This window comes from Drosophila busckii, chromosome 2R (assembly GCF_011750605.1).
Source record: "Drosophila busckii strain San Diego stock center, stock number 13000-0081.31 chromosome 2R, ASM1175060v1, whole genome shotgun sequence".
Taxonomy (NCBI): domain Eukaryota; kingdom Metazoa; phylum Arthropoda; class Insecta; order Diptera; family Drosophilidae; genus Drosophila; species Drosophila busckii.
Window position 1 is genome coordinate 2,327,366 of NC_046605.1, and position 22,862 is coordinate 2,350,227.

General features: G+C 42.1%; 17 protein-coding genes across 18 annotated transcripts; 12 read left to right on the forward strand and 5 right to left on the reverse strand.

Moving 5' to 3' along the window:
• Nucleotides 1–303: 303 nt before the first annotated feature.
• LOC108596976 (ATPase inhibitor A, mitochondrial) lies at nt 304–5,469 on the reverse strand. The gene is made up of 3 exons (XM_017983228.1): nt 5,390–5,469; nt 4,996–5,140; nt 304–566 (listed from the first exon to the last, which is right to left on the reverse strand). The coding sequence occupies exons 1-3, from the start codon at nt 5,434–5,436 to the stop codon at nt 438–440; spliced, it is 321 nt and encodes a 106-aa protein (XP_017838717.1). The 5' UTR covers nt 5,437–5,469; the 3' UTR covers nt 304–437.
• On the forward strand, nt 640–2,782 carry LOC108596973 (protein yellow). Its single transcript, XM_017983226.1, has 2 exons — nt 640–1,716; nt 1,774–2,782. Exons 1-2 carry the CDS (start codon nt 1,282–1,284, stop codon nt 2,656–2,658), a joined length of 1,320 nt encoding a protein of 439 aa, XP_017838715.1. The 5' UTR covers nt 640–1,281; the 3' UTR covers nt 2,659–2,782.
• On the forward strand, nt 2,881–4,926 carry LOC108596974 (protein yellow). Its single transcript, XM_017983227.1, has 2 exons — nt 2,881–3,824; nt 3,878–4,926. Exons 1-2 carry the CDS (start codon nt 3,596–3,598, stop codon nt 4,915–4,917), a joined length of 1,269 nt encoding a protein of 422 aa, XP_017838716.1. The 5' UTR covers nt 2,881–3,595; the 3' UTR covers nt 4,918–4,926.
• Nucleotides 5,470–6,059: 590 nt separating the features above from the next.
• Nucleotides 6,060–8,223, forward strand: LOC108594928 (major royal jelly protein 3). The gene is made up of 4 exons (XM_017980064.1): nt 6,060–6,479; nt 6,535–7,284; nt 7,342–7,374; nt 7,908–8,223. The coding sequence occupies exons 1-4, from the start codon at nt 6,060–6,062 to the stop codon at nt 8,127–8,129; spliced, it is 1,425 nt and encodes a 474-aa protein (XP_017835553.1). The 3' UTR covers nt 8,130–8,223.
• A 75-nt stretch (nt 8,224–8,298) lies between these two features.
• LOC108594929 (major royal jelly protein 3-like) lies at nt 8,299–9,337 on the forward strand. Its single transcript, XM_017980065.1, has 3 exons — nt 8,299–8,373; nt 8,429–9,178; nt 9,236–9,337. The coding sequence occupies exons 1-3, from the start codon at nt 8,299–8,301 to the stop codon at nt 9,335–9,337; spliced, it is 927 nt and encodes a 308-aa protein (XP_017835554.1).
• Nucleotides 9,338–9,782: 445 nt separating this feature from the next.
• On the reverse strand, nt 9,783–10,675 carry LOC108597065 (lipopolysaccharide-induced tumor necrosis factor-alpha factor homolog). 2 transcript variants are annotated; one of them, XM_017983390.2, is made up of 3 exons: nt 10,491–10,675; nt 10,048–10,388; nt 9,783–9,980 (listed from the first exon to the last, which is right to left on the reverse strand). In XM_017983390.2, exons 2-3 carry the CDS (start codon nt 10,383–10,385, stop codon nt 9,884–9,886), a joined length of 435 nt encoding a protein of 144 aa, XP_017838879.1. In that variant the 5' UTR covers nt 10,386–10,388; nt 10,491–10,675; the 3' UTR covers nt 9,783–9,883. The 2 variants fall into 2 exon arrangements, with proteins under 2 accessions (XP_017838879.1, XP_017838878.1); XM_017983389.2 differs by lacking the exon at nt 10,491–10,675 and having other exon boundaries at nt 10,048–10,482.
• A 378-nt stretch (nt 10,676–11,053) lies between these two features.
• Nucleotides 11,054–11,734, reverse strand: LOC108597066 (lipopolysaccharide-induced tumor necrosis factor-alpha factor). Its single transcript, XM_017983391.1, has 2 exons — nt 11,323–11,734; nt 11,054–11,258 (listed from the first exon to the last, which is right to left on the reverse strand). The coding sequence occupies exons 1-2, from the start codon at nt 11,664–11,666 to the stop codon at nt 11,159–11,161; spliced, it is 444 nt and encodes a 147-aa protein (XP_017838880.1). The 5' UTR covers nt 11,667–11,734; the 3' UTR covers nt 11,054–11,158.
• Nucleotides 11,735–12,189: 455 nt separating this feature from the next.
• Nucleotides 12,190–12,725, reverse strand: LOC108597068 (lipopolysaccharide-induced tumor necrosis factor-alpha factor). Its single transcript, XM_017983394.1, has 2 exons — nt 12,434–12,725; nt 12,190–12,349 (listed from the first exon to the last, which is right to left on the reverse strand). Exons 1-2 carry the CDS (start codon nt 12,646–12,648, stop codon nt 12,247–12,249), a joined length of 318 nt encoding a protein of 105 aa, XP_017838883.1. The 5' UTR covers nt 12,649–12,725; the 3' UTR covers nt 12,190–12,246.
• Nucleotides 12,726–13,256: 531 nt separating this feature from the next.
• On the reverse strand, nt 13,257–14,050 carry LOC108597067 (lipopolysaccharide-induced tumor necrosis factor-alpha factor homolog). Its single transcript, XM_017983393.2, has 2 exons — nt 13,673–14,050; nt 13,257–13,471 (listed from the first exon to the last, which is right to left on the reverse strand). The coding sequence occupies exons 1-2, from the start codon at nt 13,972–13,974 to the stop codon at nt 13,369–13,371; spliced, it is 405 nt and encodes a 134-aa protein (XP_017838882.1). The 5' UTR covers nt 13,975–14,050; the 3' UTR covers nt 13,257–13,368.
• A 663-nt stretch (nt 14,051–14,713) lies between these two features.
• LOC108595783 lies at nt 14,714–15,774 on the forward strand. The gene is made up of 2 exons (XM_017981075.1): nt 14,714–15,501; nt 15,560–15,774. Exons 1-2 carry the CDS (start codon nt 15,131–15,133, stop codon nt 15,669–15,671), a joined length of 483 nt encoding a protein of 160 aa, XP_017836564.1. The 5' UTR covers nt 14,714–15,130; the 3' UTR covers nt 15,672–15,774.
• A 321-nt stretch (nt 15,775–16,095) lies between these two features.
• On the forward strand, nt 16,096–16,577 carry LOC108595714. The gene is made up of 2 exons (XM_017980997.1): nt 16,096–16,326; nt 16,383–16,577. Exons 1-2 carry the CDS (start codon nt 16,109–16,111, stop codon nt 16,501–16,503), a joined length of 339 nt encoding a protein of 112 aa, XP_017836486.1. The 5' UTR covers nt 16,096–16,108; the 3' UTR covers nt 16,504–16,577.
• A 13-nt stretch (nt 16,578–16,590) lies between these two features.
• Nucleotides 16,591–17,234, forward strand: LOC108595713. Its single transcript, XM_017980996.1, has 2 exons — nt 16,591–16,870; nt 16,930–17,234. The coding sequence occupies exons 1-2, from the start codon at nt 16,671–16,673 to the stop codon at nt 17,159–17,161; spliced, it is 432 nt and encodes a 143-aa protein (XP_017836485.1). The 5' UTR covers nt 16,591–16,670; the 3' UTR covers nt 17,162–17,234.
• Nucleotides 17,235–17,691: 457 nt separating this feature from the next.
• LOC108594984 (probable cytochrome P450 6d2) lies at nt 17,692–19,817 on the forward strand. The gene is made up of 4 exons (XM_017980117.1): nt 17,692–18,398; nt 18,734–19,179; nt 19,233–19,481; nt 19,538–19,817. The coding sequence occupies exons 1-4, from the start codon at nt 17,713–17,715 to the stop codon at nt 19,696–19,698; spliced, it is 1,542 nt and encodes a 513-aa protein (XP_017835606.1). The 5' UTR covers nt 17,692–17,712; the 3' UTR covers nt 19,699–19,817.
• A 244-nt stretch (nt 19,818–20,061) lies between these two features.
• On the forward strand, nt 20,062–20,748 carry LOC108595881. Its single transcript, XM_017981172.2, has 3 exons — nt 20,062–20,073; nt 20,149–20,534; nt 20,599–20,748. The coding sequence occupies exons 1-3, from the start codon at nt 20,062–20,064 to the stop codon at nt 20,717–20,719; spliced, it is 519 nt and encodes a 172-aa protein (XP_017836661.2). The 3' UTR covers nt 20,720–20,748.
• Nucleotides 20,749–20,922: 174 nt separating this feature from the next.
• On the forward strand, nt 20,923–21,508 carry LOC108594932. The gene is made up of 2 exons (XM_017980066.1): nt 20,923–21,134; nt 21,192–21,508. The coding sequence occupies exons 1-2, from the start codon at nt 20,923–20,925 to the stop codon at nt 21,361–21,363; spliced, it is 384 nt and encodes a 127-aa protein (XP_017835555.1). The 3' UTR covers nt 21,364–21,508.
• A 99-nt stretch (nt 21,509–21,607) lies between these two features.
• On the forward strand, nt 21,608–21,941 carry LOC108595954. Its single transcript, XM_017981239.1, has one exon. It carries the CDS (start codon nt 21,658–21,660, stop codon nt 21,871–21,873), a length of 216 nt encoding a protein of 71 aa, XP_017836728.1. The 5' UTR covers nt 21,608–21,657; the 3' UTR covers nt 21,874–21,941.
• A 181-nt stretch (nt 21,942–22,122) lies between these two features.
• LOC108595875 lies at nt 22,123–22,766 on the forward strand. The gene is made up of 2 exons (XM_017981166.1): nt 22,123–22,321; nt 22,373–22,766. The coding sequence occupies exons 1-2, from the start codon at nt 22,131–22,133 to the stop codon at nt 22,665–22,667; spliced, it is 486 nt and encodes a 161-aa protein (XP_017836655.1). The 5' UTR covers nt 22,123–22,130; the 3' UTR covers nt 22,668–22,766.
• Nucleotides 22,767–22,862: the final 96 nt, after the last annotated feature.

Here is a 22,862-nt window from a genome sequence, read left to right on the forward strand (position 1 = left end):
GTGTGCTTAATTAGCTAATATTGTCAGTCGGCAGATCTTACAGTAGCAATAATATATAATTGATTGATTGTTGTCTTAACCCAAAGTCATTGTATACCCGAAATGTAATTAAAGCTAATTTACGGCTTAATAAATGACGCCACTTGTTCAAAAGTATAAATAAGAATTATTCTCTAATTTGCTATGGAATGCAAAACAAAAAAAAACCCGATTTGAATATATTTCATGTCATGCTATGCGCTTTTCGAATACTAAGCGACTTTATAAAAAACTATACACTGTTTAGCTTTTCAAAATTATATTTTATTCAAGCTCTAAAGCATTTTATATAAACGCATAGCAAACGGGTTGAGGGTTTCTTGTAAAGAAATGCATCTAAATGTGACGGTTAATTAAAAAGGCATTAAGTAATTGCGTTCATTTCAGATCGATTGTGTTCACTTGTGCAAGTTGTTAAGGAACTCCTTGTGACGCTGAATGGCCTCCTCGTGCTCCTTGATCTGCTGATGATGGAACTCGGCCTGATGGATTTGGTCGTTCTTCAAGCGCTCCAGCTGATCACGTTGCTGTTTCAAAAATCAAAACAAACAGTAAACAAATTAGAAACGTGTCAAGTGATAATTGCTAAGCAAAACCTCATTAGAGTTTAAATTGCTAAAAAATACAAATGTCTGGCATAGTCGTGGGCTATAAAAATATGGTGACTGTAAATCGAATTTTAGGCACGCAACCAAATACAAAAGTTTACCCAAATTTTGTATATAAATATAGAAATTTCGCATGCATAAGTAAACAACGCTGGTTAGACGACAACAAAACAAAATGAATGAACGTAAGTAGCGCCGCCTTCGCTAGATCGGGAAAAAACGTCGTAAATTATTTGCTAAAAGCGAAGAAGCCTCAACGCTGCTGCTGAACCTGAATTCTGAGCTTGGACTCTGAGCCAGTTTCAGTTGATAATTGGACGTCAGTGTGATAAAAACCTGAAGCTGCAGACGCTGCCTGAATATAGAAACTACATATATATAGTTAGTATATACACTTGTGCCCTTTTTTCGCTTTGGCACAATGAAAGTGGAGTGGCATTGAGCTGGCACAACTGACCAAACAGTCTTACAAAACAAAATATTATACTAAAGTATAAACAAAGCTAATTAAGCGTCAATACTTGTGTGGACTTGGTATATAAATACGAAAGTTATCAGCACCAAAAAATTATTATTCTAAAAGTCGCCGCGATAAGCGTGCCCTAAAAAGAAAAACATTTTAGTCAAGTTTAAGATGCCGCGTCTAGCAGCCAGCTTGGCCTTGCTGCTGTTGCAAGTGTGCTGGAGTCATGCGTATGGCAGTGCTGCGCTAAGTGGGCCACGTCCGCCAGTTGGGCCGCGTCCGGTGCGTCAAGTGGAGAGCGTACAGCAGTGGCGTCGTTTGGAGTTCGGTTTTGCCAATGCGCAGGATCGTCAGCAGGCTGAGGCTGCGGGCAACTTGCAGCCAGAGAACGGCACGCCCATAGATGTTCAGCCCCACTACAAAGCCAATGGACAAGTGCGTCTATTTACAACCATACCACGCTTTGTTGGCGGCATTCCCTATACGCTGGCGCTGGTCAGCGAGCAGCAGGCAAGAAATGGACCCGTGCTTATGCCTTATCCCAGCTACGCCTGGCATAACAATGGCGATGACTGCGACAAAATCACTTCAGCTTTTCGTGTAGCGGTGCGTATGCATTTAGTTTAGACATGCCAGCTATAGCCACTTCCATTACTTCCACAGATCTCCGAGTGCAATCAGCTGTGGGTTATCGACTCGGGTAACATTGCTGGTGAGCAGGTGTGTCCGCCGCAGCTGCTGCAATTTGATTTGAGCAACGATCGCTTGCTGCATCGCTTCCGTCTGCCCAACAACACGTACGTGCCACGTGCCTCGCTGCTAATAACGCCCAATCTGCTGGTGCAGGATCCGCCACCACGTGGCAACTGCGCACGCACCACAATCTATTTGGCGGATGTTACGCACCATGGCTTGGTTATCTACGATCATCAATTGCAGGCTGCCTGGCGTGCCGAGCATCGTTTTATGCATCCCGATCCGCAACATGGCGTGCACACCATTGCAGGTGAAAGCTTCACCTTGATGGACGGCATGTTTGCTGTAAACAATGACAAGCGTAATCTGTACTTTCATCCGCTCGCAAGTGTAAGCGAATACGCCGTGCCCTTGAGCGTGCTGAATCGTCGTGAGAATTGGGCCAATGGTGTGGATGCCATGCCAGAGCAGTTCAAGCTGCTGGGCAGACGCAAGAGTCAATGCGCCGCCTCTGCCATGGACAGTCGCAATAATTTGTACTGCGTCAGCTTTAATCCCATCAAGCTGTTTGCCTGGAACACCAATACGCCGTATTCAACACGCAACTTTGGCAACTTGCCTGCCGATGCCAATGAGCTGCAGTTTGTGAGCGGCATGAAGGTGGTCAAAAATGCAGCTGGCAAGGAGGAGCTTTGGATGCTGTCCAATCGTTTCCAGAAGATTGCAAGCGGCACACTAAATGCAAATGAAATCAACTTCCGCATGCTGCGTCGCTCCTTGGACGACATACACGGTGGCGCCTTCTTTGCCAGCGATGATGACGATCTAACCAATCGATTGGTCTTTCACTAATTTGTAATTTGTATAGATTAGCTTAGTTTTTTTTGAAGTGAAATCAGCGGCTTGTGTGACAAAGTTCAAAGTCTTGTTATCGCTACACACACACACACAAATAAATATGAAATATATTTATGGTTATGTATGCTTTCGCTTAAAATAGGCAACAGGTTGTTCAAAAAAATAGAGAAAGAGTGAGATAGCGCATTTAAACTGGATTCAACACCAATAGCTATGAATCAAATGTAGTATAATAAGCTGCTTAACTTATGGTTATGCACTAAAAAGTTGGGAATGCAAGCTGACACGCAAATCAGTCAAAATTACGTCTAAGATTTAATGAAGTGAATCGATTTTGAACCAAGCGAAGTCTAAAACTTTTCCATTTACAAAGACATAAATATCTTAACTACTAACATTAATAAATATGCTGTACTTATAGCTTTTAGCTCAATTTTGAAATGCAATAAAATTCAAGTAGACTGCGCTGATTTAATAATTTTTGTAGTGTATACACTTCAAGGCATCAAACCACAACAGGCCAATGGACTTGGCTCTGACGTCATGGGCTCGGCTGAATGTGGAAGTTGGAAGTTAAGCCGAACGTGCATAATTAAACAGCGAGTCGAGTGTGAATTGCGCGCGCGCCGCTCGAGCTTGTTTTATATATTTTGGTCAACGGCTGTTGGACAACAACAAAACTCACGTACAATGAGAATTTCAATGCAGTCTGCAGGCAGACAAGCAACGGTTAATGTGCAATTAAACCAGTTTACAACAAAAACTACTACTGACCCAATTGGCTGTGTCCAAGCGCGCACGCCAACTAGTCGAGTTAGTTGAGGCTGTGCTGAGATTAGAAAGACATCGAGTGTGTGCAGACAGCGAGCAAACAGTTGACGCCACGCTGCCGAACGTTGCGGATGCGAAAGTGAAAGGATTACAAACGAATATGCAGCAGCTCTTAAGGATTGCAGTGCTGCTGTGGCTAGGATTAGCCACAAGCCAAGTGCGCGCACAGTTTAGCACAGACTATGAGGCCAAGGCATTGCGCAGCGTCTACGAGGCACGTAATCTGGAGTTGAGCTTTCCCACGCCACAGGAACGCGAACGTGTCATCAAAGCGGGTCTCTACGATCCAGACAATGTGGTGCCACTGGATGTGGATGTGTACTATACACGTAAGTTAAGCACACTTGCTTGCAAATTGTTATCTAACGCCTATTTTATGCAGATGGCGATCGCGTGCCTTCCATATTTGTAACCATACCCAGATTTGTCAAGGGCGTGCCCTATTCCCTGGCCTATGTCACCAATGAACAGCGTGGCAATGGCACTGTGCTGCGCGCTTATCCAAGCTACGATTGGCATCAATCCCATGGCGCTGATTGCAATGGCCTCACTTCGGTTTATCGCACACAGATTGATGAATGCGGACGCATGTGGATTTTGGATAGCGGTGAAATAGACTTTGTGCAACATTGTGCGCCGCAGTTATATGCCCTGGACTTGGCCAGCGGCGGTGTGGTGCATCATTATCGTCTGCCTCAAGGCACCTATAAGCCGGGCTTCAGTCGCTTTGTAACGCCCACTATTAATCTGGATGCGCACAATTGCGACGTTAGTCATGTGTATATGGCCGATTCCATTGGCTCTGGCCTTGTTGTCTACGATGTGAATGCGCAACGCTCATGGCGCATTGAGAACAAGTTCACATATCCGCATCCAGATTTTGGCACATTTACTGTCGCTGGCGAAAGCTTTGAGCTCTGGGATGGCACCGTTGGCTTAACGCTAACACCACATGGCTTGGCTCCACGCATGTTATACTTTCACTCGCTTTCCAGCGATTGGCAGATGACGCTGCCACTCGAGGCGCTCAACAATGCCACAAATTGGCGTGATAAGGATACTGCATCCGCCCTGGAGCAATTTGTGCTGCTGGGTAAGCGTGGCAGTCAGTGCGTGGGATCGGCCATGAGTGAAACAGGCACGTTGTTCTGTGGTCTGGTGCAGCCCGCGAGCATTTTGGCCTGGAATATTCGCCAGCCGTATACGCAACAAAATCTAGCCTTGCTTATTGAAGATGAGCAACGTTTGCAGTTTCCTAGTGGCATCAAAATAGTCAGAAACTATGAGGGCAAGGAGGAGTTTTGGGTATTATCGAATCGATTGCAAAAAGCTTTTGGCACTGGTCTCAATTTCAAGGAAATCAACTTTCGCATACAAAAGTGTGGTGTGCACGAGCTGCTCAATGGCAGCAATTGTAACTAATTAACAAGTAATTGCTATTTAAATATATAATAAATATATGTGTGTAAATATGTATGTAAAATTCAGCAAATTGCTTACCTTCTTGTAGAAATATTCCTCCTCACGTGCGGCTTCCATTTTGCCAAACGCACCGCCAGCCTCGCGAATGGAGCCACCGCCACCGCCACCTTTGCCAGCTCCACTGCCAAGATCACCCATCTGGCTGCTGCTCATCTTAGCGAGCCTAAAGTGTGAGAGAGAAAGCATGAGTGAAAAACTCTAAGAGTGATTACATAACATTGAAGTCACACACACAAGCAAAGTTGTGCCGGCTTTAGCATTAAAAACAATAATTTCGCTTTCAATCGCTGTTTATCTTATCAGCAAAACAACGAATTATACAAGTTATACAAGTTACGTATAACAATTAAATATTTCATACGTGTTTTCTTTCGTTCTATATTACTAATTTTACTTAATTGGTTTAACTTACTGCACTCCAGCTGGGTACAAACGGTTAACGCGACGTGCTACAAACATCTTTGTTCAATTACTTCCAGAAAATATCTGTAAATAGAATAGAATGAATTGGTGAAAATTTAACAAGTGCCGTTGCATTTGCACAAAGACAGGCTAAAACATAAAAAACAAATAAGCGGTTTTTATCTATTTATAGACGCCTTTGTTTACGCTTTCTGTTTATTGTTAAAAACAAATTAGTACATATATATAGACAGTAAAATATATATGTAAAAAAATTATATTATTTCTGTGTGCGCAACTTACCGTATTCTTCAATAAAATAAATTTATTAAAAGTATCGATAGACCTAAAACAGCTGCTCGATAGGCTTACAAAAACAATTACCAGGGCTGGCATTGTATCGTGCCCATAGTTATTGCCCAGCACTGTTTTTATATTAGCTTGTAACGGTGCTATATTGGAAATGTATATAATAATGATATTGATATTTAAAACTAAAACGCAGTTAAATACATGCCTTAAAAATAAACAAGCTGTTATTATATATATTTATGAATAGCAATTTATTTATAAGTTGCGCATCTGGACAAACATTTATTTTATTTAAAGACTAAAAGACAATTCGAAATACATCAATAAATGCTAATGTAAGAACACCAAAATTTTCAGTGACATTAACGATGTTGCGCTTAACCGTTCGTTTAATTCTTTGGCTGCAGCTAATCCAAGTGAGTTGGGTCTCCGTCTATGGATGCGAACCGTTTGGTCCACGTCCTAGGCGTGGATTGGAAACTGTGAAGCAGTGGCGTCGCTTAGAGTTTGGCTTTGCAAATGCGCAGGATCGTTTGAAAGCTGAAGCTGCGGGCAATTTGCAGCCGGAGGTTAGTACACCTGTGGATGTGGATGTTCACTATAAGGTCAATGGTCAAAGGCGCATATTTGTCACCATACCACGTTTTGGCAAAGGCGTACCTTACACGCTAGCCTTGGTCACAGATCAACAAACAAGAAATGGACCCGTCTTAATGCCATATCCCAACTTTGCCTGGCATAACAATAACAATAATTGCGATAGTATCACTTCAGTTTACAATGTAGCGGTGAGTACTGTAGATATACTTAACTCTACTTAATGTACTAACATTGCTTCAACAGATATCTGAGTGCAATGAGCTTTGGGTTATGGACTCGGGCATTATTGATGGTCAACAGATTTGTCCACCACAGCTGCTCAAATTTGATTTGAGCAACGATCGGTTGTTGCATCGCTTCCGTCTGCCAAATAATACTTATATACCACATGCCTCGCTGCTCATTGCACCTAATTTATTGGTGCAGGACCCGCCACCATGTGGAAAATGCAAGCACACAATGATCTATATCCCAGATTGTAGATTTCATGGCTTGGTTATGTACGATCATCAAATCAATGCTGCCTGGCGGGCCGAGCACCGTTTTATGTATCCCGATCCGGATTATGGTCGTTACACCATTGCAGGCGAAAGCTTTACCCTGATGAACGGCATTTTTGCTGCAAGCAATGACAAGCGTAATCTTTATTTCCATCCAAAGGCCAGTGTAAGCGAATACGCCGTGCCCTTGAGCGTGCTAAATCGTCGTGAGAACTGGGCTAATAGCGTTGATGCCATGGAAGATCAATTCAAGCTGCTAGGCAAGCGAAATAGTCAATGTGCCGCCTCTGCAATGGACAGTCACAACAATCTGTATTGCGTCAACTTTAACCCCATCCAGCTGTTTGCGTGGAACACCAAAACGCCGTATACAAAACGTTACTTTATAAATCTGCCTGGAAATGCCAGTGAGTTGGAGTTCGTTAGCGGCATAAAGGTGGTAAGGAATCCAATGGGCCAAGAGGAGCTATGGTTATGCTCCATTCGTTTTCAGGTGCGTAGCGAAGTATTCTTCGATATGAATATAACTAATTTGGATTTTATTCTTTAGAAATTTTTCAAGAGGATAATGGATTTCAATGAGGTAAACTTTCGTATATTAGTTCGTCCGTTAGCCGACATACAGAAGTGTCCTTGTGCCAGCCATGTGTGAAGCAAAGCATTGTCAATTAATCGATATATACAAGAATATACAGACTTAAGCATTGCAATATTAACTTTTATTGGAATTTGTTTAACATATGACCACAATTGGCAAAGTCTTACAATTTTTGAAGACTCTTAAATTGGCTTCTAATAATTAAAAAAATATCGTTTGGCTTATTATTATTAAATTATTTGAAGACCTAGTAAACAATAATTTTAATAATATTAAATTCCAATTATTATTTAGCAACTTTGTTTATATTGCTTAAAATTTAAATATTGATAAACAGTATTAATATAAAGTTAAATACTGACATAGCTGTTATCACAACAAAGAAACATTAAAAAAAATATATTCTGTACACATTAGCGCGCCAATTTGTTTAAAAGCTCATACATCTGGCCAAACATTTAATTTATTAAATTTGATGAACAAACAACGCTAATAAAATAACAATACTCATCTAACAGATAAATAGAAATGTTCACTGCACCGAAAACTTCAGTCACACTAAAGATGTTGCGCTCAAACATTCGCTTAATCCTATTGCTGCAGCTGCTCCAAGTCAGTTGGATCTTCGTCTGTGGACACAGATCGCCTGGTCCACGACCTGGTCATCAGTTGGAGGTAGTCAAGGAGTGGCGTCGCTTAGAGTTTGGCTTTGCAAATGCGCAGGATCGTCTGCAAGCTGAAGCTGATGGTAATTTGGATCCGGAAAAGGCTACACCCGTAGATGTGCAAGTTCATTATAAGGCCAGAGGGCAAAGACGCATATTTGTGACCGTTCCACGCTTTGGCAAAGGCGTACCATACACACTAGCCTTGGTCTCAGATCAACAATCTAGTTATGGACCCGTGTTAATGCCATATCCTAATTTTGCCTGGCATAACAATGGCAGTAATTGCGATAGCATCACTTCAGTTTATCATGTGACGGTGAGAATTCTAGTTACGTTCAACTTTACTTAAGTGACTAACATTTTTTTAACAGATGTCCGAGTGCAATCAGCTTTGGGTAATGGATTCGGGTATTGTTGCTGGTCAGCAGATTTGTCCACCTCAACTGCTTCAATTTGATTTGAACAACGATCGCTTGCTGCATCGCTTCCGTCTGCCAAATAATACATATATACCACATGCCTCGCTGCTCATCGCTCCTAATTTATTGGTGCAGGACCCGCCACCACGTGGCAAATGCAGGCGCACTATGGTTTACGTGCCTGATTGTAGATATCATGGCTTGATTATGTACGATCAGCAAGCAAATGCTGCCTGGCGGGCCGAGCATCGTTTTATGTATCCCGATCCGGATCACGGTTATTACACCATTGCGGGCGACAGCTTTACTTTGATGGACGGCATATTTTCGGTGAAGAATGACAAACAGAATCTTTACTTTAATCCGATGGCCAGTCTAAGCGAATATACCGTTCCTTTGAGCGTGGTGAATCGTCGCGAGAACTGGGCCAATGGCGTGCTTGCTAATGCAGATCAGTTCACGCTGGTGGGCAATCGCAATAGCGCATGTGCTGCCTCTGCCATGGACAGTCGCAATAATGTATATTGCGTAAACTTTAATCCTATCCAGCTGTTTGTTTGGAACACCAAGACGCCGTATAAAAAACGCTGCTTTATAAATCTGCCTGGCCCCTCCAGTTGGCTGGAGTTTGTCAGCGGCATGAAGGTGGTAAAGAATGCAATGGGCGAAGAAGAGCTCTGGCTGATTTCCATTCGTTATCAGGTGCGTAACTAAGTATTATTTACTCGAATTTTACAATACTCACTCTTCCTTTCTTAGAAAACTATCAATAACAAACTAAATTTCAACGAGAATAACTATCGCATAGTGCGTCGTTCTCTAGACGACATAAGACAGGGCAAATGTGCCATGCATGGATGATGGGGAGGAAGAATAACCGCACCCTGTGTAAATCGAATCGGAACAGACTATTTGCTTATGGGGATATTATAAGTCCCATACAAAACATACAAATATAATCATACATTTATAATCATATATAAACATACAAATATAAACATAAGTTACTTCCGTTAATATCCATTTTACATTTGACTTCAAAGCAATGTGCTTATCAATTGTCGCACAAGCCCGGCAATTTTTGCTAAAACAACAGTGCAATCTTAATAATTCCATTTTGCTTATGTCAGAATATTTAATATACATAGAATATAACTTTTTTTAAATAATGTTAAATGTTGTGCTAGAAACCTTTTCGTCTGGCACAAATATGTTTAAAATACATTATTCTATATTTGCTTATTCTAGATTGCAAATTAAATAAACGTCTGTATATCATGGGTATTTCCCAGTTTATATTTTTGTCAAAAAATTGTGCATACATATGGATATGTGTATGTATGGGTATTGCTTTTGAGCTTCATTTATGTTTGTTTTGTTATTCGATCGGTAAAGCTTTATGACTTTTTAGAAACTGCCAAGGCATGCATTGCAGTTGGGGCAGAACTGGCTGGTTTTGTAGCACCAGTTGCAGCAACAGGGAGCGCAAACGCAGGGCCAGCATCTGTAAGAGCGAAAGAGGGCGAGCGAATATTAACGCGATTAGATACGCTGCAAAAAAGCAAACTTACAAAAAGAGACAGAGAAAAAATGCCAAGCAATAAGTTTTGCCAGTCGCATGATGCTTTACGCGCATACGAACACGTGCATTGCAGTGGGGGCATATCATGCCCTGTCCGGCACTGTCAATCACAATAGTCTGATTCATCACATTGACGAGCTGAGGGGATTGAACTGGAGGTACCGCTGGAATTGGAGCTACAGCTGGAACTGGAGTTTCAGCTGGAACGGGAGCATATCCATGGTCATCTTTTCTTGGTGGAGCAGTAGGCGATTCAAGATTCGTGACCATCTCGCTTAATTCAGAGTATGGCGGTGGAGCAGAGGGTGGAAGCTTGCTGTATTCCATGTTCTGGCGTCGCGTTTTTGTTATTAAACGAAAATCATGCAATTTAAGTTTTAAAACACAATCAGACATCTGCGCACATGTCAACAAACTATATGTATTACTTACATAGCTTTGACTTATTTTTATGAAAACGTAAAATCAGAGCGTCCGTCAAGCTACGAATTTAGGTTTGAAAGAGATCTGTAAGAATGTCGTTGAAATTCAAATCACTTATCGATAAGTTGATATACATAAAGTGTTGGCAAAAAGATGCTGCGCATCTGCGTAAGAGTTGTAAAGTAAAAGTTTTAATGACAGCAATTTTATGGTGGGGCTTTATGTGTTTACTTTGTGCTGCTTGTTGTCGTTAAGATTCATAAAAGTTTTTAAGCGAGCCATCGATACTTTCAGTGCTGCACAATATTGAAGTGTTTGCCGTGGCTGGTCACACTTGTCTAATATGTATTAGCTTTTTGGAAAACTTTTATTTATTTGTGTTTGTTTTGTTTATTTGTGTTGTGTTGTGTTCTATGAGGATTATTTTCTTCAGTGCTGTGCACGTGCCATTAATCTAAGGTTCGCCAAAGATAGCTTGTCAATTTTTTAAAGTTTTCCAAGAACGATCATAAAAATGAGTCATGCCTTTTGTTTTTATTACTATTGTATAACTTTAATACCGTTAACTTATCTGTTGATCAATTTAATACTTGCTATGCATTTGTTTAGACATTATAAACGTTTTAAATCTATGTACATGGGTAAATAATTATAAAACAATTGATTATAGATTTTGATTAATGATGGCTGCCAACGTGAGCTCTACAGATTGGACAGTAGTGTTCGGTGCTCTTGCAGGAGTTCATGCAGTAAGGGACACAAACGCAAGGCCAGCAGCTGGTGGAAAGAGAGACGTGTGGATTAGAATAGTACTATGAATTGATCTTAAAATGCAACTTACCCAACCAAACAAAGAATCAAAGCTGCCAGATGTGTGCGGCTTGTGGGTTTGTTCTCAATAACGGTCACTACATCAGCCTGGCAAGAAGGACAACGCACAAAGGTTGGTTCAGTGCCCACGGGCACTCTCATAGGCACTGTTGGCGTATGGTGAACAATCACGCATGTGTTACCGGGCGGCTGCATGGGTGGATAGAGAGGCGGCTGTGTAGGCCCAGCAGGATATGGCTGATAGTTTTGTGCGGGGGTATAACCGTAGCTCGGTGGTGGCTCCACTTGCTTGGACTCCGCTGCTGCCGCTGTTGGCTGCTCGGTTACCGTACGTGATTGCTTTTCGTCCTCCATGTCGATAAGAGATTTCTGATTAGCTTAGAGCTCTAAAATATTATTAAGCGGCTAAACTGCTCGCTTTGCTGGCTATTAAGTCACTAAACCTGAAAGCTTTGGTCGATAACTATTTATATATGGTAACAAACACTTTGATCATAAAATTGTTAGATAAAGCTGTTATCTTTCTGGGAAATACAATTTGGCAAAGAGGGATGGTTTTAGTCAAAATTTTTGAGCCACAAAATATAACTTCAAAGTGACGGGTTAATGCTTATTAATGACGCTTATCGCAACACTCATCATAATATAGCGTGTATATTTAATAATTATGTATATTATGCCAAATGTCATTTAAAGCATTGTTTGAGAACTTGAATTGACCTAATTTATGTTTAGATCGGGTAAAGTAGTTCATACTTTGGTTAAGTATACATTTTGAATGTATACAAGTCGAACTAAGTATATGAGCTCATGTCATTGTTATCTGACTAACTTTCTCTGATAATAGCAAAAAACATGTTTAATTGAGTTTGTTTAAAGCATAGTTATATGTTTTATTGTCAGGTCTTTTTGTTCTTGTGTAAATATAATTAAATTAACTTTCGTAGGTGCCAATGTAAGCGCCACAATTGGGACAAGTGTGCTCGGTATTCTGGCAGGAGGCCATGCAGTAGGGCGCAATCGCACAAGGCCAACACCTGAAAGATAAAAACAAAGTAAGTAACATGTTTTTATTAAAGCGAATCACAGATGAATCATTTTAAAAGATTCTTTTTACTTACAAGAACAGGCAGAGCACCAGAGCCCAACAGTGAGTGCGTCCTGTGGCCTTGCGCTTCACATCCGTGACGATCTGTGCGTGACAGGAAGGACACTGCACACGGGAAGGTTCACTGCCAACGGACACCAAATTGGTTGTGGTTGTTGTTTGTATAATAACCGGCGGAGCACCACCTGGCTGGTAGGTTTGTGCTGGCGTATATCCCGTATTGCTCATATTGAACTGTATTCGTTTGTAAACTTAAAGCGGCTTGGGCCTGTTCGATACCAGGTTTATTCGTAGACTGAAGTTGTCTACAAATTTGCAGTTTTGATATACTGATGCCTTATCGTAGCTCGGTGCGTTAGTAACTGATAAGAAGTGCACTGTAAAAAAGAGAAGGGGAAGTACATACAAATGATATTTGTCATTAGTGTTATTTTAAGTTCAATTGTACTTTTATCTACAGCTTTGTATGTATAATTGAAGCAATGTTGATGCTTCGCAGAAAACAATCTATATGCACATTATATAAAAATTGTTAACTGCTGTCCACATGTGTACATGATTCAGTACAATAAATAGACAATATTTCTTTTATTGTTTATTATATGACTGATTCATCGCCAGCAGTGAACAAAAAAGTCTGCTGATAAGCAATGCTTGTCCAGTGTAATGGAGACTAATCTATAACATGGTAAAATCACCACTTTTTTTTATAGCTTTGGCATACAGCTTTGTTTCAGCGAGCTGTGACTAAATGCAATACCCATGTTTATGTATATACATTTGTATATATAGCTGCGAGTTTAAACACCTACAATAATATAACGTATACGCAAGCATTATATATCATATTTACAGTTTATTTTTAAGAAAATCGTTTTAACAACAATGCAAGTGACTGAGTAATTATATAAAATATACATATATATTAAGATTATATAGCATGCGGTTTTAGTTTTCAAAGGTGCCAATGTATGAGCTACAGTTGGGGCAGTAATGATTGGCATTTTGACACGAATCCATGCAATAGGGCAAGCAGACGCAAGGCCAACAGCTGCAAGCAGAAAAGAATTTGTTAAAGATTATTAATTTTGTTAAAAGTCTTAGCAGCGCCTTGCACGCAGTTGTTTCTATTGTTATCTGGCTCAACTACACGAGCCAGTTGAGATAACAAAGACTATATACACACTCCCACACCCACACCCAAGCATATATATATGCTCCGATAAGTAAGGCACTTGTTGCCTGCACTTACACAAATAAACAAAGTATCATTGCCCAGCAGTGTGTGCGTCCAGAGGGCGTGCTCTTCACAGTAGTCACCACCTCTGCATGGCAGGAGGGGCAACGCATGCGTGTGGGTCCACTGCCAATGGGCACTAAATTCGCTGTGGTTGTTGTCTGTATAATCACTGTAGATTGTTGTGGCGGCTGTGGCATTGGTGGATACAGCGGTGGCTGTGTAGGTCCTGCTGGATACGGCTGATAGGTCTGTGCGGGCGTATAGCCGGGTTGCGGCATTTCGCTGTACGGCGGCGGCTGCTGCTTGCTATCCATAATATACAATTGTATTTAGTTTACTCAAAGTCAACTGCTCTAGTTGCTGGCGTAACTGGAACTGAAACGCGAGCGTTAATGCGTTGTGCACTTTAGGCCTACAACATCGTTTGGGGGCGCTCTCTCTGTGGGGCGCTCTCTTGCGCTCATTGTTCGTCTGCTGTGTTAAAAAAAGAGTTTTGTGATTTGCTGATTGCTTATCAACTACTATATAGTTCATATCTGCATAATAGCACATATTTTTAGTCATATTTGGCTTATACGGATTAATTTTTGGCAGTTTGTTGGTTCCGTCCATTTACATTTGATAAGTACTGAGAGTGCACTACAAACTTAGCTTGCTCTCTCTTTTGTTTGCATGCAATGAGTCACGATCTCTGACGTCAGTTGAGCTGCCCTATATGTATAGGAATTCGCCAAGCTGTGGTGTAATTCATTTAGTTTTAGTTAATGTATCAAGTCACAGTCTCATTTACCAGATTGTCTTGGTCGAGAACTTTTCATAATACGTTCGTAAGGTCAAAGATTACAAAAAAAACTTTTACTTAAATGAGAAAAAATATATAAATGAATGTACTTATATATTTTGAATATTAAATTAAATAGCAGCAGCCACATTTGAAGCTAATATACTCCACATGCCTCTCCCTTTTATGTCATAAATTTAAAAATAATTTTGTCTTATCAAAAATGCTTTTTTTTTTTTAATTTAGTTTCTGTTATTGCTTAATCATATTCCAAATCTGTATGGGACTTATCTTCGGTTCAACGTAAAAAGCTACATTTCAATTCAAAGTTAACCGTCAAATGCTTCAAAACATTTGCAGCTTTTAACAGCTGACGAGTGAAAGCTTTTTTGCTTGTGTATTTAAAGCTTATTTTGTGGATGTTAACTGTCGCTTTCAAGTTCAAGTGTTGACAGTTCAGCCATGAAAATAATGTTAGGCAAATAAACGATAGATCGAAATAAAAAGAAAACAAATAGCTAAAGAAACAACTGGTTTTTGATTATTGTTTTTGACTTACACACCAAGTACGCACCGCTACTTGACAAACATTTGGTTGTAGCTATTGTTTTTTAACCCAAATTAGAAACAAAACAAACAGCAGCCGTAAGTTAAAGCCAACTAACAATTGAAAGCCGCAGTTAGACGCGATGAGCCGCTCATTGAAGTTCAGTCTGCCGCCAGAGCAATGCGCAGCGGATCTAGTGGAGATTAATTTGAATACTGTGGGCTATGGACAAACCAAGCAGCAGTCAGCGCATGCATTGGATGAGCTGCTAGCACCGCAATCCCAGCTGCCGCTGCATCGCGGCTATCCCTATGGTTACACCGATGCAGAATCCGATGCTGAGCTTTACTTTTGCAAAAAGTCCAATTCAACGGGAGAGCTGGCTGAGAAGGTAGCAGCGCCAACAGCACCGGCTGCTGCCAACATAAGCTGCTTGCGTCAAATGTATTGTCCTGCCTGCCACGAGCGGCTGCATGAACAGGGCGTGCGTCTGGAGCGGCTTTTAACGCTTTGGTAAGTGCCACTTGGCCAAGTTGCTATCTGCAAGTGAACTAATTTTTTCTATCTACAGCTGCTTTGCCTTGCTGCCTGTCTATCCGTGTTGCATGCGTCGCTCCAATGATGACTGCAAGGTTATTTGTGGCAAGTGCGGCTATTCACTTGGCGCCTGGAAGCGGCAATGAGGCAACGTATACTTGATTTATGTTTTTAAAACTTATTTGTTTTGTTGTTTTTTGTTTTTATTTTTATACATAAATGTTACACGTGCGGCTAAGCGCTTTACACTGCGCGAAAGCTATGCATCTAAAATAAAAATTTATATTAAAATAGTTTAATGTAATATATATAAAATTAATTTAATTTATTTTTTATGCATTCATTTCATATGCGAATTATGTATACAAAATATAATTTTAATTGCATTTGACACATTTTGCAGCCTCTGCTTTAAGTTTGTCAACAATTTAACTGCACATCTTATGAATAAATATATTTACAAAATAATTTTACTGCCAGTGCATAAATAGAACGCTCACTCAATTGTTCTCTCTTGCTCTCATTCACGCTCTCGAAATAAAACAAATTATTTATCTGGCGTGCGTCTTGTCTAGCAGTCGCAATGTTGCATGAACTGGATTTGGATGCGGGTTCCATGACCACAGCCACGTTGGAGCTGCTGGAGGAGCCGGAGTCGGCACCACAGTTGCGCTTCTATAGCGTCGGTCCAAGCTCTTATCGTGTGCGTTGTCCACTTTGCCAGCAACAAGCGGTCACGGAGACAGTGCAAATGTCCGGTGCTCTGGGTCAGCTGAGTTGCTTGCTCTCTGCGTTCTCCTGGTGAGTAGCTAACACCCAAACTATGCTCAGTAGCTAACACTCTCTTGTTTTTCCAGCTGCTTTCCCATATTTGCTCTGAGCTGCGTTTACATGTGTCTGCAGAGTCAACTGAAAAGCAAGCGCGTGTTTTGCAGCAGCTGTGGCGGTCATCTGGGTTTCCATTGGCGCCCCATCTAATATATATTTCGTTTGCATTGACTTGTCTATAAATAAACGCATCTAGTCGCTGTGACCACAATTCTGTATATTTTTTTAACAACCACTTGGCCTGCAAAATTCCACCCACGCACATTGATTGCTCTCGCGCTCTTCGCTTTGCTTTTCAGTTGCTCCACACACGTCAAATGGCCAGCACTGAGAGCTTGGACGGCAGCGCCTGTGAATTTGGTGGCGTTGCTGCGGTGCCACAGGTGGCTCATTTACCCACCGAGCCCATGGAGTTTGTTTGTCCCGCCTGCCAACAGCTGCAAACGAGTCAAGTGCAACGCGAGGCCGTCACCTTGCTACAAAAGCTGGCCTGCTCTATTAACTATTTGCTCTGCTGGTAAGTTTCTTCACACTATTAATGAATATAAATTGTTTTTATTTGTTGTGGCTTTGTAGCTATCCCATACGCTGGCAGGGACGCGAGGATATTAATCATTATTGCAGTGCCTGCGGCTGTTTCATAGGACGTCACATTTCTCTTAGTTGGTATAAGCGTGCGCTGTTTCGTATGCAGCGCGCTGAGGTGGAAGATCATGGACGCTGGGTGCGCTTCAAGGCGGTGGAGAAGGAGCAGCTGGATGAGCAGAAGCTGGGCAAGCAGCGGGCTGCCTTAGCGCAGTCTAAGTAAGAGCGAAACACTACAGAAAGAGCGAAGAGAGAGAAAAGAGAGCACAATGTAGTATAAACAATAATTTATTAAATTATGCCATATTTTTTATAAATTTATTCAAAGAGGCTTTAGCCGAAAGCAAAGCATTTCCATTTTGAATTATTTAAGCCGTCTTGTTCGATGTTGGGTCTCTTTATTTATGGTCGAACTAATAGTAATCTTTCCAGTGGCCTTACCAAAGGTTAAGCCTGAGGCATTTGCTATAATGTTGAGGTATGGCTAGCGTTGAGAGTAGACATTGCCGGCTGTTTACTTTATCAGTTATTGGAAGTCAAACAATAAGCGAGCGCGCCTCTGAGATTATGACGTCACCAGTGCTGAGCTGAGCAAGCAAAAACAAAAAGTTCTAAGCACAGCTGAGTGCGCGCTCAGTAATAAAATATTGGAATGCTTATCGCGCATTTTAAATTGTAACTGAGAGAGAGAGAGTGGAATTCATATAAATCAGCAATAAAAGAATTCCGTATTTAGTCTAAGCAGTGCAGCAGTGAAGCGAACAAGTGGCTGCAATGTTTGTAATAATTTCGCTGACTATATTTGTTGTCTTATTGCTGCAATATGTGCGACGTCGCTATAGCTATTGGCAGCGCTTGGGTGTGGCCTGCGAGCCAGCTGCAATACCCTTTGGCATACTCGATGCAGTGGTGAAGCGTAAACAAAGCTTTGGCGTTGCACTGCGTCAAGTGTATGAGAAACATAGCGCCAAAGTTGTGGGCATTTATATGGTTGGCACGCCTACGCTGCTGGTGCGTGATGCAGAACTGGCGCAGCAGCTAATGACAAAGGACTTTGCCAGTTTTCATGATCGTGGCGTCTATGTGGATGAGCAGCATGATCCGCTTTCATCGAATTTATTTAATTTGCAAGGCGCCGCTTGGCGCAATCTACGCAACAAACTGACGCCCTCATTCTCCTCGGGCAAAATCAAGGGCATGTTTGGCACCATTGACGACGTGGGCGATAAGCTGGTGCAGCATTTGTTGCAGCAGTTGGAGCTGGCGCCTCAAGCAGAGATTGACATCAAAGAAAAGCTGACTACCTATGCTGTGGACATAATTGGCTCGGTCATCTTTGGCCTGGAGGTGGATAGCTTCAGTCAGCCGCATAACGAGTTCCGTGCCATTAGTGAGCAGCTCTTAAACGAGCCTGGCTGGCTGCTAAAGCTGCACAACATTTCCACATTTATATGCCCAGCGTAAGTACAACGTTAATTTATTTTATTAAGATCCAGTGAATAGTATATATAAGCAAATAATCTGCACATGGTAACTTTTAATCTTATCGTCGCTGATTATCGGTCATCAGAGAACTAAAATGTAATACATATTTTCAATATAAAATTTTTGTTTTTATTTAATTTGTGGTCAGATTACGCGTTCACTCCCCTCTCTACACAATTTCATTGTCGATATTTTTCAATATAAATGCTAGAATCTTTATAATTAAAACATAATTACTGAAGTAGCTCCATTACAATTTTGCATATAAGAATGTTTAAAATTTAACCAATATTTAAAATTTACTGCGTAGCCTTGCCAAGCTGCTGAATCGTTTGGGCTATAAGAATCCTGTACTGACCCAACTGCAGGATATGATGCAACGCACCATAGACTTTCGAGAGCGCCACAATGTGGTACGCAAGGATCTGTTGCAGCTTCTAATACGTTTGCGTCAAACAGGCAAAATTGGCGAAGAGGACGACGAAATGTGGGATATAGAAACGGCACAAGAGTCGCTCAAGGAAATGTCTATAGAAAAGATAACTGCGCAGGCATTTCTCTTTTACATAGCAGGCTCAGAGACTACAGCCTCCGCTGCTGCTTTCACGCTCTACGAGCTGGCCATGTATCCGGAACTGTTGCAGGAAGCGCAAGCGGAAGTGGATGCCATGCTAAAGCGCCATCAGCTGCACCCACAGGACAAACTGAACTACGAGGCAGTGCAGGAACTTAAGTTTCTGGATCAATGCATTATGGGTAAGCTGATACTCCGCCTAAGCAGCAACTCACCTAATGCTTTACTTGTTTAGAAACCATACGCAAGTATCCTGGCTTGCCTTTTCTCAATCGCGAATGCACTGCGGACTTTGAGCTGCCCGATGGCAGTTTGACTATTAAACAAGGCACGCCCATTTTAATCTCACTCTTTGGCATACAGCGGGATGAAAGTTATTTTCCCAATGCTGAGGGCTACGATCCACATCGCTTTGATGCTGACAAACAGAACTACAACCAAACAGCTTATATGCCCTTTGGTGAGGGTCCTAGACACTGCATAGGTAAGTCGACAGCTTGGCTTACAGTTTGAGCTGCACTGTAAACTATTCTCTTCTAGCGCTGCGCATGGGCAAGGTCAGCACTAAGGCTGTTTTGGCCAAAGTGTTGGCCAACTTTGACTTGCTGCAGCTGCCACACAAGGAGCTGACATTTGGTTTTGATCCTGCGCCAGTGCTTATACCAGTAGGCGGCCTCAAGCTGCGTCTAAAAAAGCGCTAGAAGTAAAATAAACAAAAGTGATAATTTGAGCAAAACTTTAGCCGCATTGCTCTCATGATGAAAATTAATTGCTTAACATAAAAAATTAATCTAAATAACAAATGTAGAGCTAATTTTATACTTTTTGCTTAATTTATGTACACGCGTAAAAAAAGTAACAATAAAATATAAATCTTATGTATTTAAAGTATTTTCTATGCAAGTTATTAAAAGCTAATTTAACAATCAATAAATCTAAAGCAAAGCGCTGGCATTCCATTCATTCTGTAAATAGCTCACACTTGTTGTTGCTGCCACATCGATGACGACGCCACAGCATGCTTTACATTTGTTGAGCAAATAAACAAAAGCGAGCTGCTAGTTATGCTTGGCTGTGTATATATAACAAATGGAAGCGCGCTCGCGCTGCTGCTGATGACATCACTTGTAGCACATTGCGCATACGCCTAGTGGAGCGCGCGCTCTTTGGAAACTACGCGCTGCTCTTCATGCCATTCAGTTACAATGGAGACGCAGCGCTTGCAGCTCAGGCTGCTGCCAGCACGCACAGCAGAGGAGCGTGCTCGCAATATAATTGCGAATGTAGTGCTGGAAGGACAACAGGCTACTCTAGTGCCCTATATAGATGAGCAGCTAAACGAGGGCGAGCAAAAGTTTGTGCTGAGCACACAGAATGCGGCAGCAGCGACGCCCAAGGCGCCACGACTGCGTTACTATGCTGCGGGACCCTCGACCTACAAGCTGCTGTGTCCTTTGTGCAAGGAGCGTGGCGATGCGGCAGTAATGCGTGCAGCAGGCTGCAAGGATGCCAGCTGCTGTCTCAGTTTGTTGTCCTGGTGGGCTTTACAACAATTGGTACTAGTTAAGCAGTTTATAACATATTTTTGTTTATGTTTTTAGTGTATTTCCCATATTCTGGCTTTGCTGCGTCTGCACTTGGTGTGGCTGCAATCGCGAGTGGACCACCAAGGGTGTTTACTGTAGTCGCTGTGGCGGCAAACTGGGCATGCAGCAAAATTAATTGTCAATTCGAATATATATATATAATAAATTTACTACAATTGTTCTAAAGCTATTACGCAGCTAATTCAATTAATTGCCAGCCAGTGCGCGCTCTCTCTCGCTCGCTCCTCTCTCTCTCTCTCACTCTCTTCAGCGCGCTCTCTTCGGCGCGCTTGTTTGACTTTTTGTTTGGCTGCTGCTTTCAGTTAACTAGACGCCGCTATGGCCAGCGCATTGCCACAAACTGTTGCGGAGCAGGAGCGCAGCATCTATGAGAACTTTGCCACACCGCTGGCGGGCACTTTTCTCAATTTACCCGTCGAGTCGGCGCTCATCAAGTGCCCCGCCTGTGGCGTGAGGCAACAAAGCGTGCTGCAAAATGATCTCAAGTGGTGGGCCAGCGAACTGAATCGCATTGTGGGCTGTCTGTTCGTGTAGGTTTGATCACTTGCTATATAAACATGATTAATATATATGCATATATCTTTTAGCACTTGTTGTTGCTGCTGTTGCCTGGACTACTATGTGCCCTGCAAGCAAACGGATCGCAGTCATTATTGTGGCAACTGTGGCTGCTACTTTGGACGTGCTATGAAGCGTCGTGCGCCGCTTAAAATAAAGCCAAACAAAAGTGCTGCTGCAACTACAGTGAATACACAATAAGGCACACATTCACATACTTTGATTTGTTGTTGTGCTTAGCGTGTGTCTGCTGTTTATCATTGAAACATACGTTTTCTATCGTTTTGCGCATATTTTGAATATTTTTGTATTGGCTGAAAATAAACAAAAAGAATTTCCCATAAAGCTCTGACACCCACTCATGCCTCCTCTCTCTCTCCCGCTCTCTCTTGTTTTTTTTTCTGCCTGACTGCCGCTCTGGTTTTTATTTTAGTCGACAGTGAAACGCCAGCAGCTTCACACGCGCTGCTCCATATAGAAATTCCATTTGACAACATGACACAGTCAGAGTCGACTGCGCTGCCGACGCCGCAGCAGCCAGCGCCCGTTTACTTTGCCGTTGGTCCCAGCGCGCGTGAGATCACCTGCCCCTATTGCCATCAGCTGGAGAAGACGATTCTCAAACGCAGTTGGCTGCACTGCTGCCAGCAGCGTCATCATTGCGGCGCCTGTGGCGAATATCTGGGAGTCTACAGACGTCCGCAGCTTTAGTGCAATCAAAGCGAGTCTAAATTTATACAAAATGCATAATTAAATTATAGCAGCAATGATTTAATTAATAAAATTATAATATACACATGTGTGCGTTGACTTAACCTAGGCCAACATGCTGAAGTTGGCGCTCTCTCGCGCACTCTCTCTCTCTCTCTCTCTCTCTCTCTCTCTCTCTCTCTCTCTCAATTTAATTAATGCTGTTGATGCTGGGGCGCGTCGCTTGCGTTCAGTCGAACTTTAGCTATTGACACGAGATGAGCAACGCTGCTGACGGCGAGCCACAAATTGTGGCCATTAGCATAAGCAGCCCCAAGCAGCCTGTGGGTTATCTGCAGATGAGTAGCTGCCAGGTTAACTGTCCCAGCTGTGAGCAGAGTGAGTGGAGCATAGTGGAGCTGCAGGCGGTAAGCTGCCTACAGCGTTTTCTTAATGCAACAAAACTTTGGTAAGTTTGTGTGTATGTGCCACTGTGCGTATGCGTAATGTGAATTTGCAGCAAGCGCTGGCCAGGACGCTGCGATATCAATCATTATTGTGGACGCTGTGGCTGCTACATAGGACGTTATATACCCTTGGGCTGCTACGAACGCTGCTTGTCCCGTACAGCGCGTAAACAAGCGGCCTTTGATGACATGCGTCTCAAAGTGAAGCCAATGGATTGCGCAGTGCGTGCCCAACAATCCAGAGAGCGCGTGTTGGCGTGGCGAGCTGAGCGCAAGCAAAAGCAATTGGCAGCACAAACGGCAACGACAACGCAGACGCCAACGCAAATTCAAACAGTGCTTTCTTGATTGTGCAAGAGAGACAGCATTAAGGCTTGGGTTGTTGTCTTGGCTAAATGAAAAGCATTTTGCATTTGTATTAAATATATATCCGTTTATTTCTTTGACTTTTAATCAGCGCAATTGCAGCTGCTTATAAACTCACGATTGGGTTGTATGCAATTATTTTCGCGATCATAAATGCCTAAAAAACCTAGCCCTGGT